Consider the following 17,096-nt stretch of genomic DNA (forward strand, 5'->3'; position numbering starts at 1 on the left):
CGGGGTTTGGCTCCGTGTCAGGCACCCGTGGGGGTTTCGCTGCGCTGCAGTAGACACGCGCCAGCCACGGAGGACGCACGCGCTGGCTTCCGGGGGGGGGGGGGGCCAAGGGAGAATCCTGGGAGGAGGCAGGTGCAGGGGACTCTCTGCCCCCACTCCCCTGTTCCCTCTCCCCACTCCCCAGCCTCAAAAACCTGTCCCCACTGGCACCCTGTTCCCTGCCCTCCTGGCACCCTGTTCCCTCTCCCCACTCCCCTGTTCCCTTTCCCCACTGCCCCCCTCTCCCCACTCCCCTGCCCCCTCTCCCCACTCCCCAGCCGCAGAACTCTGTCCCCACTGGCACCCTGTCCCCTGCCGAAGCACCCACTAGCACCCTTCCCCAGTACTATGTCCCCTGCTCCCACCAACACAGTTGGAGCCACATTAGTGGAGCTTGGGGGAGAGGGGGAGGGGAGTTGGAGGAGGGTTTTTTTTGCATCTCTCTTGTGTGGCCCCAACTGACTTTTCTGTGGGTCAGTGACCCCTGACTCAAAACAGGTTCCCTGCCCTTCTCAGAAATAAAGGCAATGCAGACATTTTTTGTGTTTGAGACAGTATTTTATTTGAAAATGAAGCCTGGCCAACAAACCCCCAATTGGGGCCAAGCCCCCATCTGGCCACAGCATCATAACACTCCTGCGCTCTCCTTTTCCCCAGACTGTACCTCTGAGCCTATCATACACTGGACCCCCCTGCCCTGAGCCTGTCACATACCCCAACCCAAATTCCTGAACCCTCACATCCAGAAGTCTGTGGCTTGCTTAGTACCCCAACCCTACTTCCAACCCCAACACTGCCCGGCCTGGGGCCCCCTCCCTGAGCCAGCATTCCCTTATCCACCTCCTCCTGCATCCAGATTTCCTCCCAGAGCTTCCACCTCTCACCCCTTCCCACACCCAAATCCCTCATTCCCACCCCAGAGCCTACAAATCCTGTCTCAACCCAGCGAGGGTACAGCTAGACTGCAGGGCTGCGTCTAGACTGGCAAGGTTTTCCGCAAAAGCAGCTGCTTTTGTGGAAAAACTTGCCAGCTGTCTACACTGGCCGCTTGAATTTCCGCAAGAACACTGACTTCCTACTGTCTGAAATCAGTGCTTCTTGCGGAAAGGCTATGCTGCTCCCATTTGGGCAAAAGCCCTCTTGCGCAAATGCTTTTGCGCAAGAGGGCCAGTGTAGACAACGTGGTATTGATTTGCGCAAAAAGCCCCTATCGTGAAAATGGCGATCGGGGCTTTCTTGCGCAAAACCGCGTCTAGATTGGCACGGACGCTTTTCCGCAAAAAGTGCTTTTGCGGAAAAGTGTCTGTGCCAATCTAGACGCTCTTTTCTGCAAATGCTTTTAATGGAAAACTTTTCCGTTAAAAGCATTTGCGGAAAATCATGCCAGTCTAGACGTAGTCCTCAGGAGTTTTTCAGGATTCCGGAGATATCCCAGAAAAACTCTTCTGCAACCAGAGATGCGTTTGTTCTTCCACTTCTTTTAGTGGAAGAGCAAACATGATCTTTCGGTCACCCCTATATTCCTCTTTCCACGAGGAATAATGGGGCTTCCAAAATGGTTTTTCTGATATTTGGTCCAATCTAGACAGGCCAAATGTTGGAAAAACTTCTTCTGACAGAAGAATTGGGAAAAAAAGCAGCAGTATAAGGGTTGGGGATAGCAAGTGATGGAGAGGAGGAGAATAGAGAGGGCGTGGCTTCAAAGAAGGGGCCGGGTGGTAGATCTTGGCTTGTTCTGTCATTTAAAAAGTGATCTTGGGTATAAAATGATTGGAGACCACTGTTGTAGGGTAAGTGCATCTTAGAGCAGTGATGGGTAGAGCCCTGTACAGATACAAAATTTGTATGAACATCTGCCTCTGTATCCACAATAATGAGCCAAGGATATCTGCATTGACATCCATGGATTCAGATACCTGTTGATATAAAGTGGATATCCATGGATTTGCAGGATTCTTGATATAAAATTTGCATCTGCATCCATAGCCGCAAAAATGAGCTGTGCATATCCGCATGCATATCTGTGGTTGCAGATGCCTGAGGATATAAAGCAGATATTCACAGATTTGGAGGGCTCTAGTGCTGGGCAACTTAGGCCAGTGAGTGGGCTGCATGAGTGGCCTCCTTCATCTCAGTGGGCTGAAATATTGTCGTAACCAAGATGGCTTTTAGGTAGGCTAGTTTTGCTAACTGCACACGAGTACCTAGAATTTGCAGGTGTGCTGATTGATCTGTAGCAGCACTTTGATTGGACACTCACGTCTCTCATAGTCAGTGTCATATGCAATCAGCCCGTACCTCACTTTATGCGTGTTCTCCTACTTTGTGTGTGTGTCTCTTTAGTAATACTGGTAGGAAATAAACTACCAGCTGGAAACCAGGGGAATCTGGCAACCTTGTGTGTAGGCAACAGTAAACAAAATGTGTCACAGGACACTCATAAAACCCCAATGGACCTCACACAGTTTATGGGCCTCAGATTGCCCACCATTGTCCTGGAATGATAGAATGGAAGGGAAGTTTCTGTTGCCGTAGGAACACTACTTCCCTGAGTGATGGAATCTGGGCTGTGTTTAGACTACGAAGTTCTACTGGAAAAAGATATGCATATTGAGAATTACAATTTGTATATCTTTTTCCGCTTTTCTTCCAAAAGAGGCTTTTCTGACAATTGGCCCGTCTACACTGTGACAAATGTTGGAAAAAAGTCTCTTTTGGAACAACCCTTCTTCCTTGTAGAATGAGGTTTACAGGGATGCCGAAAAAAGCATCTTTCCCAATTTTTTTTTTTGAAAAACAGATGCATTCCTTGGACGTGGCAGAGCTTTTCTGGGATACTCTGGTATCCTGGAAAATCTCTGCAGTCTAGACATACCCTAGTGATGTTAACCTTGCTGCATCTATACCAGAGATTAGATTAGCACCACCTAGCTATGGTGCTCAGAGGTGTGAATTATTCCCACTAATGAGAGCAGTAGCTATCGCAATTTAAATTTTAAGTGTAGACCAGACTGCACATGCTAATCTTATATAAATAATAAACAGACAGAAGTAGAATCCCATTAAATTTCATGGTTTATGCAAGCAAGGGTTTTTGTGATAGGCAGTTTACAAACAAAATATATTTTTGTTATGTGCTACATTTTAGATATATTTTGCAAAATTTATTAAAAGACCCCCTCCAAAACTGAAGCTATTTCCTTTGTTTTCTTTTTTATTTGGCTTTTAAAAAAATAAGAGTAAAAAATCCATTAACATTGGCATCAAGCAGGTCAGGAGAGGAAAGAAAATCAATTTAGGCTACTAATTAAGTGAAAAATGAGTGTGTAAAAGAAGTAAAACAGAAATAATAAATTATTTTTTTTCATTAATATAATTCAGCCAGTCCTAGAAAATGCTTCCAGAGATATATCATTGATTTACTGTTAACAGAATGTGAAACATGATGTTTTATATTGTATTGTTTTTAGCAACCAAGGCCCCGAACCTCCAAAGTCATTGCTAAATGGTTCAATAGAGAGCATGAATTTAGTGGGACACTGTACATTTTACGTTAAACATATATATGTTTGCAGGATCAGGCTTAGTTTATTAATTTTAAAATGGCACAAAGAAAAACTCTTATTTTATTTTAACATAAATTAGACCACATGCTCCCACTCCATCGTGCATGTTGATAATATAAACAATATTGTAGTCTGAATCCATGGAAAAGCCACCAAATTGCAGTTACCCAGTTATCTTTTGCACTGGGTTGAAGCCATTCCATTAAAGCAAATGTCCTTTTTTAAAATAGAAAACTTACAATGCGCTGGAATAATCTGATTAGTTTAAATCTAAGGGTCTGAACAATATAGAGCATGCACAAATGCATTCTTTATGAGAGATTAAAATTGTGGTTTAACAATGTTTTCCCAAAGAACATCATAATAAGGTGTTTTTTATTTTCTTACTATTTGCCATTAGGGGGTTTCTTGCACATTCCTCTGACACTTAGATACTGGCTGCAATCAGAGACAACTACTAGCCAGGGCTAGTGTCTACAAAGTCTACCGGCCAAAGAGCTTTCAAAATTTGCATCTGGATCATGGGTAGCTTGGCACTCTACTGGTACCTTAATGGTTTGGTGTACTGCAGTAAAAAGATTAATTAATTAGACTTCATGAACCATTGTGCTAATTTGGCTTGGTTCCTATGTATTGATCCTGTAAATGCTTATACATGGAACTTTGCTCAAAGATCAAATTACTCCTGTGCATTAATGTTTGCAAAATTGAACCCTATGTTCTACTTTTTTTTGTCTCACACTATGGACCTTATCCTGCATGTATAGCATAAGCAATGAGGGCTATTCTTAGCCTTTTTGCAGTAATGTAACAAATCTATGTCTGTTTGGGACATTTCATATGTTTTATGGTGAGTGTGTGGGAACGGAACACATGTCCTTTTGCAATCTCCTACCACTGGAATTCAAGCAAAAGGAGATTCTTCACTGGCTGTAAATAGTATAGGTTGTATGATATATAGTTGAGCATTTTTGGTGCTATCCAGTAGAGAAAAAAGGGTACAAATATACATAAGCCTGTTGCAGAAAAAAGATGATAAAATAAATAATGGATAATTGCAAACTATAATTGTTATAACAATGACATGGTGAATGTTTTGTATTAATTACACATGAAATGCAGATAGTTTGAGCATGACATAAAAAAGGAATTTCAGTTGGGAGGTCTCACTTAAAATGATTCATGCTAGTGGATTAAGATTTCACACTGATTACATGTTTTTTAACCTGCCATTTATCCAAGGTTAAGATTATGAAGTTGCAAAGTCATTCATGAATCAATGACAGTCATTCCCTCACTTGGAAGGGCCAGCTTCTCAGCTAGTCTAATTCAATATAGCGCCATTGATCAAGCTCTGTAGTTGGAAACACATTACCTACTCTGCACTATTTTACAATAGATTATGGAATCAGAGAATTTAAAGCAAGGATGTCCTTAAAAGAGCTTATTTTTATCAGACAACACTGCATTCTTCGAGGTGCTTTCTTAAGTCCCTGTGGTTGATAGTCTGAAGGCAGGAAAGATAATAACAATATATTATATTTACAAAGATCTATAAGCAAAAACCACTTTGGAGCAATGTTCAACAGAAGGCCTCAGAATATAAATTGTTCAGTACAAGGTTTTATCGGTGTGGAATACATAGGAGCACAAAAATAAAACATTTTGTATTCTACATTATATTACAAAGGCAGACAGTCAATAAATAGATCAATAAATAATGGGAAGCACAGAAGGGTTTGCATGGATGGAGGTGAAACTGGTTTCCGTTGGTGCTTGATAAAGTCTTTTGTGTTCATTCCCATGAAGTGTCAGAGTCAGTTCTTTCAAAGACAAGTCTCTTATCATTTCCACTGAAGATAACTTTGCCTTAAAAGTGTAGGACAGATGCAGGACAGTACAGTAGGCTCTGGCGGTGGCTAGGAGATTCAACGTCACTTACACTTTCCCAAGAATCTGACAAATTTGCAGCTTAATATAAATAAAGTGACGGGCCTATTGTTTCTCAGCTCTGACACCTTCTTATCACCATGATTTGTTGCAGAAGAGTGGCGGAAACATGGCATGTGATTCCATCATATATAGTTCAAGTGTGTGTGTGTGCAAGAGCAACGTCTTTATGAATTGACAACTTCAACACGTACAGAAAGGAAAGATCCTCCCTGGGTAGCTGGGGTGGAGGGATTTCCTTTTCTGCCTAGCTTTACATGGATTAAGAATGGTGTTACTTTGCCATTTCAGTTGCAGTATATAGTTTTATTAAACATATTAGACACATTGGGGCAGGCTCCTAGTTGAAATAAATTGCTGAATCTTTGAGGATTTCAACAGAGCTATTATGCAGATTTCTCCCAGTTAAAGTCCTTGCTATTGATATGCAACATGCATCAAATGTGGAGATTTACATCTCAAGTCAGCATCACTACTATATGCAAGGGATTTGATAATAAACAAAATGGTAGAAGCATTTCTTGCTTTGTGGAGTATCCAAGGGGGCAGTGAGCCAGAGCACAGTCGCAGCCTGACATTGTGGATGTCAGATGTTTTTCACTGGGTAATTTTACAGAAGATTTTCTCTCCTGATCTCAGACAATTTTTCAACCTAAGTTGGGTTTCACCAGGTTCACAGTTTGGTTCACTGCAAATTTTAATATGAACACAGTAACTTCAAAACTGTTTTAATTTACTCCAAACACACCAGCAAGGAATTGTTTTCTATTGAAATGTAATGAAAAGTTAGGGCATAAATACACAGGATCTTTCCTGAGACTAAAATGCTAACATGGAGTGGTAGGGGGAATGGAGGGATGGAAACCTATCAAAACACTTCATAATATTAAGTATGTAACATATCACATCATTATGTTCATTCAGTCCATGTTTTAACCCCTGCAGTGGGGCGTGCATTTCAAACCATGTCCTTGACTGCAACACCTAAACATATTTTTTAAGAAATAAAATCCATGAATGTTATTCCATGGCATGAAGGTTGTCTATTTTGGGGCCAAAACCCCTAACAACCCAATGATTTGGTTTTCCTTCTTTTGTTTATGAAGGAAGCCTCTCTGATAAGAAGCGAAACAGCAAGAAGCAAGTGCAAAATAAAATATACATTCCTTACAATCATATGATCTACCTGTTCCCTATCACATGAAACATATAATTGTCTGTACACACCTCATTAAATAACCTTATTAAATAGGAAATGCGAAATGTACACATTTACAGGTTGAATTATTAAATACTCCCTTAGCGCACGCGTGGTGCATGCATTCCTTTCCACTATCGGCAACCACACTCTGCAACTGCCATCCCCTCATATTTGAACTTGTAAGTTACCACCCCTGCGTCTAAATAGAGGATGGAGATGGGATCAAGCTTGGTAGGCACACAGCAGGCTTTGGAAGCTTTCTGGGAATTCTTCAGATGAACCAAAGTCTGGACAATGGCGTGTTTAGTTGGTGTGACGTGTTCAGTTAATGGGTAGGAACACACTCCACGGCACTCGTAGGCTTCATATCCCTTTGGGGCGATGATCCAGGAATCCCAGCCAATCTCTGTGAAGTCGATATAGAGAGGAGTCCTTTTGCAGTAGTTGCCCTTGGCGTTCCTTCGGATCCGGGCTGTGGAGTCATAAATGATGTTGGAGCGCATCTGGAGCAGAGCTTCTTCACCTGGCCCGTTGTGGACGCTGCTCATACCCAGGTTCTCCAAATCCAGCAGCTGCTCATGGTCTATCATTTCGTCCAGTTCTTGCTTCTCCTCTTTTTTGTCATTGCTCAGGTCATCTGAGAACACAATCAACAGAGGCACATGTTTGGCCTCGGGACTGATGTCAATATCAAGTTTCCCCTCTCTGTTTGGCTCCTCCCCTTCTTCACTCTCTATCTGCACCTCTAGCCTGTGGGTGGTCGACTCTGATCTGTGCCACCGCCTCATGGCATCTGTGATATCAAAGGTCTCCCATTCACTGTTGGTGCCGTAGATCTGCCTGGATGCAAGTGCCACCATTTTTCTCTCCTCTCCTTCTCTCCTTGCATGGTTGTTCTCCAGGATTTCAAAAATGGTGACTTTCCTATCCATCCCATCATAGAGTATTCTGTCCCGCTCCACTAGTGTGTAGAGTCTCAGCTCTGCCGTGGTGATTTCTTCATGGTGAGGGATGGAGACATTGAAGAGAAGAGGGTATTTCCGGATTGCTGTAACACTAATAGGGTGGGTAGTCAGATCTGGAAATGACAAAGATCAGTATAAATAAACACTTAAGAACTGCAAATATTTCCAACAGAAATGTGCATGCATGGACCCTAGCCTTGCATGCCTGATATTCCTTGCTTTCCAGGAACAGGAAAATGAGGATAAATAGGAATAATTGATTGTCAGTGAGGTAGAAGGTTTATATTGGATCTTGAAGGAAAACTAGGTCAGATTATGGTAATGGCAATGAAGGGGGATTTATAGCTCTCTTTAATGTGGTTATCAAAGTGCTTTATACAACATCCTTTCTGATCGTACACATTATGTTTATTGTGTAGAGGAACTGCTTTGCCCAGCACCGAAATGAAGCCATCTCTGGAGTGCAAATACAGCAGCTGTTTAACATGTGACTATTGACATTACAGAAAGTTTAGGGCAGGAAGGGAAGAGGAATTCTATTCCAACCGAAGGGACATAGGGGATTGGAGATGGGGCAGAGGGGGACACAAACTGTTCCTGCAGTGAAGGAAGGCTGCATTCGGATCTGTTTATCTTTTTATCTATTAAGAGGGGACCTAACTTTCTATAGAGTATCCAATAGATTCCCCTCATAAATAGTATGATCTCCTTTTCCCTCAGTTCATCCCCAGTGCACAGTCCCATACTCCTCAGGTGAATTTGTATCTTCACTGGTGAGTTGATACAACACATTAAAATCCCTAGTGCTGATCTGCTGTCTTGGATGCAGAGTGCACAGATCTCCCAGTGGCAACAAATGCTACCATAAACTTCCACCAGTGACTGAAGAGTGTGACCCTCAAGGAAAGAGACAAATTGTTTAGGGTGATGCAAAGGCTTGTAACTAGGAGGAATGGGAACTCGGGTCTTGGGCCAAGACCCAATAAAGCCATGGAAATATTCCCATTGACATCAGTGGTGTTTGGATCTGTCTTGAAAAGAGCAAAAGAAAACTACTGTACATACTTAGCTTTTGAGAGTATTAATGAATCAGATGTATAACAAACAAATGATCATCTATCTATTTATCCATCATGTTTATACATGCCCCATCTGCATTTCTTCATACATATGGGCAATTTAACAAAATGCTTTGTATTTATTGCTACATTTCATTCAATAATGACTCTGAAACCAGGTTGGGAAATAGAGACTTAGCGGACATGCTGACAGGAGCTGAGGGGATGGACTGCATGGATCCTGTACATTTTCCCATCTCAGATTTCTATGACTCTGGGATTGATACATTTATGGAAACATTTGGTTGACGAAGCTACAAATATTGGCCCTGAGCTAGCGAAGCACATCAGCACATGAATAATTGACTTTAATCGGTCTTTGGAATTTGTTGATGTTTGTAAATCCATAGGCTGTCTGTCTAGTGAATGTGTCCCACTTCACAACTGGAAGTGGCACCAGAACTCAGTGATCTACAGCCCCTCAGCCCTATCGCCCACCTCCACCCCCAGGCTGCTGGAGAACAAGTCCACTGTTATGATGATACATATGGTCTTGGGGTGGGGAAAAGTCACAGAAAATGGACATGAATCAATCATTGGAAGGGATAGAGACACACTCTTGTGGGAAACTGGGTGTCTCGCTTCCTGATTAGGGAGAAAAATAAATCAGAACTGGCAACTGCCCACAAGACAGACTGAGCAAGAAAACTCAAAGGGTCAAATACTCTTCACTATTTCCTGTACATCCTCATTGGTGTCAATGAGGACACACTGGTGTCTGAAGGAGGACAAATTAGCCCAGAAAGCTTTATTTCAGTTTTTAAGCAACGACCACATTACAATCCAAGCTGCAACAGAGCCAGACAACTCCATGAGCTAAAACCGCTAATGAACAACTGTCATCAAGTTCTACTGCTTTCAACCATGCAATTTCCATTATCATCATCTACTACCACAAGCTGATGAGTATAAACATTGCACGGTGTGATCTGTTCCATCTCTTTTATCAGTAATAAATGCAAGCACTTTAGTTTACTCATGTGCCATATAATCCAGGTTCCCTAATTGTTAATGACTTTTTAGACATACAAAGCAGAGACAATTGAAATAGACCCTCTGTGGTATACATGTGCCTATGGAGAGCATTTGCATTAGAATACAAGTATCTGAATTTATTTCTGAAGTTGTGGACTAGAAGAAAGGACAGGAACCTTCTGAGAAGGTAGTAAGTTACTCTGCATTTGACATTGCCATTGCAGACTTTGTGGTGATGAACACGCTGCTTGGAAACTGTTGTGTTTATGAAAATTAATGGATCTTTGCATTGTTCCATTTACTAAAAATGAAGGATGGATTCTGATGTCATCAATCTACTATATATTTGAGAGAGTTTGTGTGTCTGTGTTTCTCTGTCCATCTGTGAGTCTGTTTGTTCAAGAACTCCTCCTAAACAGTAAGAGCTAGGAACACCAAATTTGGTAGGCAGCTTCCTCTTATCAAAACTTAAAGCAAGGTCAGGGTTTGGTTGTGCCAAGACAATGGGATGTGCCTGGAATGTGAGTGTTTCCCACAAAACAGAAAGGGAGGGGTCTGCTAAGAGGGACAGTTATAGTGTATAATGACCACAGGGGGACAGCAAGGGGCCAGAGATGGGGAATGGGACAGTTATAATCCTATTGGGGCAGCAGTGCACGGGGTGGAGAAAAGGATAGTATCTATTATATATTTGAGAGAGTTTGTGTGTGTGTCTGTCTGTCTGTGTGTTGCCCAGCTGGGAGATATGCACCCCTCCCCCAGCAGTTTCCATGAACAGGCACTTCTCCCTGGCCCCAAGCTGCTGTGGTGACAGAGGGCTGGGGTTATCCTCTCTCCCCAGGGCAGCCTGCACACTGACCCCCCCCCCCTCCCGAGAGCAATGAATCAAATGAAGAAAAATTAGTTCATCTGATGACGTGGGTTTTACCCACAAAAGCTCATAATATTCTATATTTGTTAGTCTCTAAGGTGCCATAGGACTGCTTGTTGTTTTTAAAATTATTTCAGTTAAGGACTTGAGCAACAGTGGGCAAATCCTCTAAGTAGCAATATAAATCTGGAATGATTCTATTGTAACTAATGGAATTACTGCATATGTACACTAGTAAAACACATAGCATTCTCCACTCAGTATACTCTGCTTTCCCAATTACAGTCCATTAGTTTTCCTATTACTTTTCATCTTAAAATTGTAAGTGTCAGAATCATTATTCCATATTCCTTCAGGGCCAGATTGTGAATCCCTTCTCTACACACAAATTGCCCTGAGGTCTTCAGTATGCATAAGTCACTTTCAGTGCAGCCCTCAATGAATTAAATGCTGTCTATATGTAGAAGAAATGCAAAGTTAAAGTGGATTTGAACTGTAAAGCGGAGCCTTTTAAAACCAGAAACATGTAGCTTGATAAGAATGCATGCGTCTGAGCAAGGTATAGATTAGCCCACAAGCAGTTATAGAATCTAAAACTGAGTTGTCAAATTTAGGTTACATAGGCTCAGTCTTTGCTCTGTTATCTTGTAGTTGTGAACTTCATCAGTAAAATTGAGACTGCTACTTTGGGACATAATGATTTTCTGAAAAGCCTTTTCAACCCATATTCCATATTGGTACTCATGCATGAAGAATCAGTAATAGCATGAGAGCTTTTTATTCCCCGAATTGTGTAGAAATTTCAGGAAAATGTTGAATTGCGCAATATTCGTAACAGTCTAAACTCATAATTCTATAAAATTTTAGTTACCTTTTTTGAAAAAAGGCATGCATCCCTGTCTAATCACTACAAATTTTATTCTCTCAAAAATAAATGGTGAGGCAAAAGTTGTTATAGAGAGATGCTAGCCGCACACATTTCTATATATTCTACTGACCTTATTTTACACAATAATTGAGGAACTAAATTGGGAAAATATTTCCAGAAAGCCATTTGTTGTTTGGTTGGGAATCCATGAAGAAATTTGGCTTTCCAAATGAGAATTTGTACTATTGCATGGGTGGTGAAAGAGGCCTTTTCTCATTAATCAAATAAGGAAGATAAGTTGCCATCTCCATTTAAAAATCGGATGCGTATGAAGGTAACATATAAATGATGCATATGCTTCCTGGAACTATGACAATTTATTTATAAATAAATACACCCACAATACACAAACACAAAGGAAGACATTGCTCCTGCCCCAGAACGCTCACTGGCTCAAGGATATAAAATAAGGAGGGCGAGATTACATCAGACAAGCAATGTGAGCTGTTCATTATAGACACAGGCCATGCTAGTTCCCTAGCTCCAGTTGCATCTCTATCTAATCACTGTCAACTCCTTTTCTCCCCAATTAAGTCGTCTTGCTCCACACATTGGGAAGAAGTGCCTTGTCGGTTCTGAGCAATGCCCAGTTATTCTTCGTTCACAGAGGAGCATGGATCTTACCTTCATTTTTGAAGCTTCTAACAATATTTGCCGATGGCATTGAGGTCCTGTCAGTGGCAAACCTGTTGTACAGCTCTAACATGTACTCTGGGGGCTCCACCTTAGACTTTTCATGCAGGGGAATGTCAGAAAGGTTCAGCGTCTTCAGGAACTCATTTTTCATGTTCTGAAGCAGCGTGTTGAAATCGACACCTTCCTGCTCTGAAAGGAGTTCATCAAAGAGGGGCACATCTTCTTCCAGGGACGACTGCTCCAGGCTCATGATGGGGCTGCAAGCAGCAAGGTGCACCAGCAGAGAGAGGGTTGCCCACAACTGAATGGCAACAGTATCCATTCCTTCGCGTTAGCGTCCAGCCGCACTCACCAAGGTTTAGCTCTTGTGTGCGCTAAGTGGCTATTTTATCCCCTGGTTTGTGCGCAGCTTGTGTCACAGACTTGACAAGTTTGGAAGCCCTTGCCTGAAACTTGTGATCAGTCCTCACTCTCTCTCCCGCCTCCCCACACACCCTCCAAAACCAGGTCTCAGTAATTGGATATAACACACGCTCGCCTATGGTAGCCTTGCCTCTCTTATCTCTTGCAGTGTAAGCTGTCCACCAGATTTTCTGTTGCTATCTCACAAACCCCCTTTCCCTTAATGAGCATTTTGTAAACATTCTGCACTTGGACATATTGAGATACGACAATTTTCTCCTTGGACAGGATCTGCCCTTTCTTTCTCCCTTGGAGCTGACTTTCTTTGGCATGTATGGCCAAGTTTTATCCATGCAACTTTGTTATGCTTTCAGGCAAACATGCAAATGACACAGAGCCTACGTCTAGGATTTTGTATTCTGTACCAACAGTAAACAAAAGCCTCCTTCAATATTAAGAGTTAGTAAACTCTCCAGCCCAAGGAAAGTCTTTACTTGGCTGAAAAGCGCTTTGAGGCAGGGCCCATCCTTTTGTTCTGTTTGTACGCACCTGCACAATGGGAGTCATGCCTGTGGCTCCTAGGCACCCTGATAATATAAATAACAAACAATCTAAACACCACGGGAGGTGCTAAATGCAGTGAAACTGGTGTGATTCTATCAAGCAGTAGGAAGCAGAGAGTTTGCGCTCCTTGCATCTGGGCTGGTGTGTCATGCAGGGCTTCCTTGTGGAAAGGGGCTTTGGGAACAGGAGAAACGCAGGCAGGGATGAGGTTGGGCATGGCCAACAGAGCTGTTCCTGGTTCTCCATTTTGCCCCTGGGCTGCCACCACCAGCTTGTCCTGTACAAATAGAAGGCAATTAGCAAATGTTTTTAGTGGTGTTTATTTTAGCTAAGTATCAGAGGGGTAGCCGTGTTAGTCTGAATCTGCAAAAGCGACGAGGAGTCCTGTGGCACCTTATAGACTAACTGAAGTGTAGGAGCATAAGCTTTCGTGGGCAAAGACCCACTTCATCAGATGCATGTAGTGGAAATTTCCAGAGGCAGGAATAAATATGCAGGCCAGGATCAGGCTGGAGATGACCAGGTGGATCCAATCAAGGAGGATGAGGCCCACTTCTAGCAGCTGATCTGGAGGTGTGAATTCCAAGAGAGCAGAAGCTGCTTTTGTAGTTAGCAAGCCATTCACAGTCTTTGTTTAATCCAGAGTTGATTGTGTCAAACTTAAAGATGAACTGTAGCTCAGCAGTTTTTCTCTTTGAAGTCTGGTCCTGAAGTTTTTTTGCTGCAGGATGGCTACTTTTAGATCTGCAATTGTGTGTCCAGAAAGATTGAAGTGTTCCCCTACAGGTTTTTGTATGTTGCCATTCCTAATATCAGATTTGTGATAATTTTGTATATTGCCATTTCTAATATCAGATTTCCTAATATCAGATATTTTAGCTAGTTATTCTCTCTAGAAACCACAGGTTCCCATTGAACACCTGCTGTTCTGGGGACGGGCTCCACAGAAATGTGTAGAAACAAACTCAGCAGGGAGCACTGAAACAATTGCAACTGGCTCCTAAAATGCCGCCTTTCTCCCACGCCTCTTATGTGTCTGGCATGGCAGGTTACATTCACTCAAGCTCTGTTCCATATGCTGCCGTCATACCATCCCCCGCCAGAGAGCTTTGCTGTAACTGGCATGAAACTAAACTTCAAGGGACCTCTAGTCTGCTGCAGAGACACCAGCATTACTTCTGGCCACATCAACGCGCCGTGGCTCAGGGGCAGGATGTTATGAGCAGATCGGGTTGAAAACCACAGCACAGTTTTCATGGAAAATGTTCAGTGTGTTTCCGGAAAAAACAAATTCTGGGCTGGGGTGTGGGGATGGTCAGATTTTTGAAATTTCCAAAAAGTTTGAGGACTGCAGACAAATGAGTAAAACCAAAGCAACCATGTAAGTTGAAAATTGTGACCATATCTGTCTCTGTTCTGGCCCAGTGTTCACAGGGAACTTCCCTGTGACAGGAAAATTAGAACGCATGCCTTTTGAGCCAAACACCCAGCCTTCCACCCTTTGATGCAAAGGAGAATCTCTTTGTTAGTAGCAGAAGGTGTCTGACTTCATTGTGAGGTATATCTGCAAGAACTAAAGAGCGCATGGTTTGACTGAAATAGCAAAGCTCTGTTGGGGCACGTCTACACAGCAGGGCAAAAGTCAAATTAAGATACGTAACTTCAGCTATGTCAATTGTGTAGCTGAAACCAAAATAGCTTAATTCGGCTTTACGCACTGTCTATAAAGCAGGAAGTCGAAGGAAGAGCACTCTTCCTTCCGCTTCCCTTACTCCTCGTGAAATGAGAGTTACAGGAGTTGTAGTAAGAAGCCCTCCAGCTTGACATTATTTCGAAATAACGGCTTGCTGTATAGACACTCATTTTCTTATTTCGAAATAACATCAGTTATTCAGAAATAATGCTTCTGTGTAGACATGCCTTGGACAATTCCACTCCTCAGTTAGGACTGAGCACATCCTGTCCATTTGGTACATCTATTTATTGTGACTGTCCAGATGCTGTTTCTTCTCAAATAGGTCAACTGCCATCTTGGCACAAGGGAAACAACTCTAGCTCACTTCACGATGCAATTTTGAACAAGGATAATTGTATTTATTCAGATTATATTCACAGAGAGCACTGTTCATTAAGAGCACCGAGCCATATATTTGTGTGTCCCTTTGCTATTTTGCTTCATTCAGAAACTCTCCTCTCAAACAGCTTGCCTTTTTACCACGGCAGTTTAACACAGTAAGGGCTTGTCTACACTACAGAGAAGACTGTGGCTGCCTCAGTCGATCTTCCGGGGTTTGAATTAGCGAGTGTAGTGAAGATCTGCTAATTCGAACTGAGAGGGCACTCCCATCGGTGCCGGTAGTCCTGCTCCTACGAGGAGTAAGGGAAGTCGAAGGGAGCATGTGCTGCTGTTGACCTCCTGCGTGTGAATGGTGCCAAAATGCAATTTAAGATATTTTGATTCCTGCTACATAATTAACATAGCTGGAGTTGCATATCTGAAGTTGACTTTCTCCTTTAATGTAGACCAGGCCTAAATGACCAACCTAAGGCTGTGTCTAGACTACATGGCTCCATCGATGGAGCCATGTAGATTAGGGTTGTAGGCAAAGGCAAATGAAGCCTTGATTTAAATGATCGCGGCTTCATTTAAATTTACATGGCTGCCGCGCTGAGCCGACAAACAGCTAATCAGCTGTTTGTCCGCTCAGTGCGCTAGTCTGGACGCTGCCCTGCCGACATCAAAGCCCTTTGTCGGCAGCCCCGTTATTCCTCGTGGGATGAGGTTTACCGGGGCTGCCGACAAAGGGCTTTGATGTCGGCAGGGGAGCGTCCAGACTAGCGCGCTGAGCGGACAAACAGCTGATCAGCTGTTTGTCGTCTCAGCGTGGCAGCCATGTAAATTTAAATGAAGCCACGATTATTTAAATCGCGGCTTCATTTGCCTTTGCCAAAAAAACAAATCTACATGGCTCCGTCAACGGAGCCATGTAGTCTAGACATACCCTAATTGACATCCAATGCTCTGGTCATCTGAAGGAATGGGACATGACCACAAAAGCTCATGATACCATCTACATATTTTGTTAGTCTTTAAAGTGCTACCAGACTATTTGTTGTTTTTTAAGTTTTTCCTCATTTTTATTGTTACACATAGGTCCACTCAGAAGCAGCTGATCCTGAACCTTGAAGGAGCATTCAGAGCAGGATCTGAATTGCATGGCTATCTATGAGTCTATGAGCTTGTGGTTTTGTGACGCTGAACAGCCAAAAACTTTGTGAGATTTTGGATCTGAATCCCACTGATTGCTATTTATTCAAAAAAGTGGACTCGCAACCTTCCTTTTTTGAATGATTCATCTCTTGGCCATGCAGCACTGGGGAGGTGACCTTACATCCATAATGAAACGGAGATTAAGAAAGTTACAAATTAGTGCTGTCGTGCCCCTCCCAAACTTAATGAATATTGGCTTATGAATATGAATATGCATATTATGAAGATGCTTTAGACATATATATATGCCTCATATAATCTATCAGTTTTAATAGACAGTCTGCTGAATGTTTATATACTATTTTTGTGCATTTATCATAAGAACATGAGAATGGCTGTACTGGGTCAGACCAAAGGTCCATCTAGCCCAGTAGCCTGTCTGCCGACAGTGGCCAGCACCAGGTGCCCCAGAGAGGGTGGACCGAAGACAATGATCAAGCGATTTGTCTCCTGCCATCCCTCTCCAGCCTCTGACAGACAGAGACCAGGGACACGTTTCTATCATTCTTGCATGTGAAGTTGGAGAACAGGCCCCCTGGAGGCAGATGGGAGAGCCTTGGCAGGGAGAGAACAGCCCCTGGTAGGCTAGGGCAGACTGGGGGGAAGGAAC

General features: G+C 42.7%; 1 protein-coding gene across 1 annotated transcript; it reads right to left on the reverse strand.

The window, feature by feature from the left end:
• Positions 1–2,540: 2,540 nt before the first annotated feature.
• BMP10 (bone morphogenetic protein 10) lies at positions 2,541–12,851 on the reverse strand. The gene is made up of 2 exons (XM_006110793.4): positions 12,238–12,851; positions 2,541–7,834 (listed from the first exon to the last, which is right to left on the reverse strand). The coding sequence occupies exons 1-2, from the start codon at positions 12,569–12,571 to the stop codon at positions 6,888–6,890; spliced, it is 1,281 nt and encodes a 426-aa protein (XP_006110855.1). The 5' UTR covers positions 12,572–12,851; the 3' UTR covers positions 2,541–6,887.
• Positions 12,852–17,096: the final 4,245 nt, after the last annotated feature.

This window comes from Pelodiscus sinensis, chromosome 28, assembly GCF_049634645.1.
Source record: "Pelodiscus sinensis isolate JC-2024 chromosome 28, ASM4963464v1, whole genome shotgun sequence".
Classification (NCBI taxonomy): Eukaryota; Metazoa; Chordata; order Testudines; family Trionychidae; genus Pelodiscus; species Pelodiscus sinensis.

Excerpts from the sequence above, each read along its gene's own strand:
- BMP10 (XM_006110793.4), bottom strand. The coding sequence starts at position 12,571 with ATGGATACTGTTGCCATTCAGTTGTGGGCAACCCTCTCTCTGCTGGTG. Across the intron at positions 7,835-12,237 it reads TAGAAGCTTCAAAAATGAAG|ATCTGACTACCCACCCTATT; the intron begins GTAAGATCCATG and ends TGTCATTTCCAG.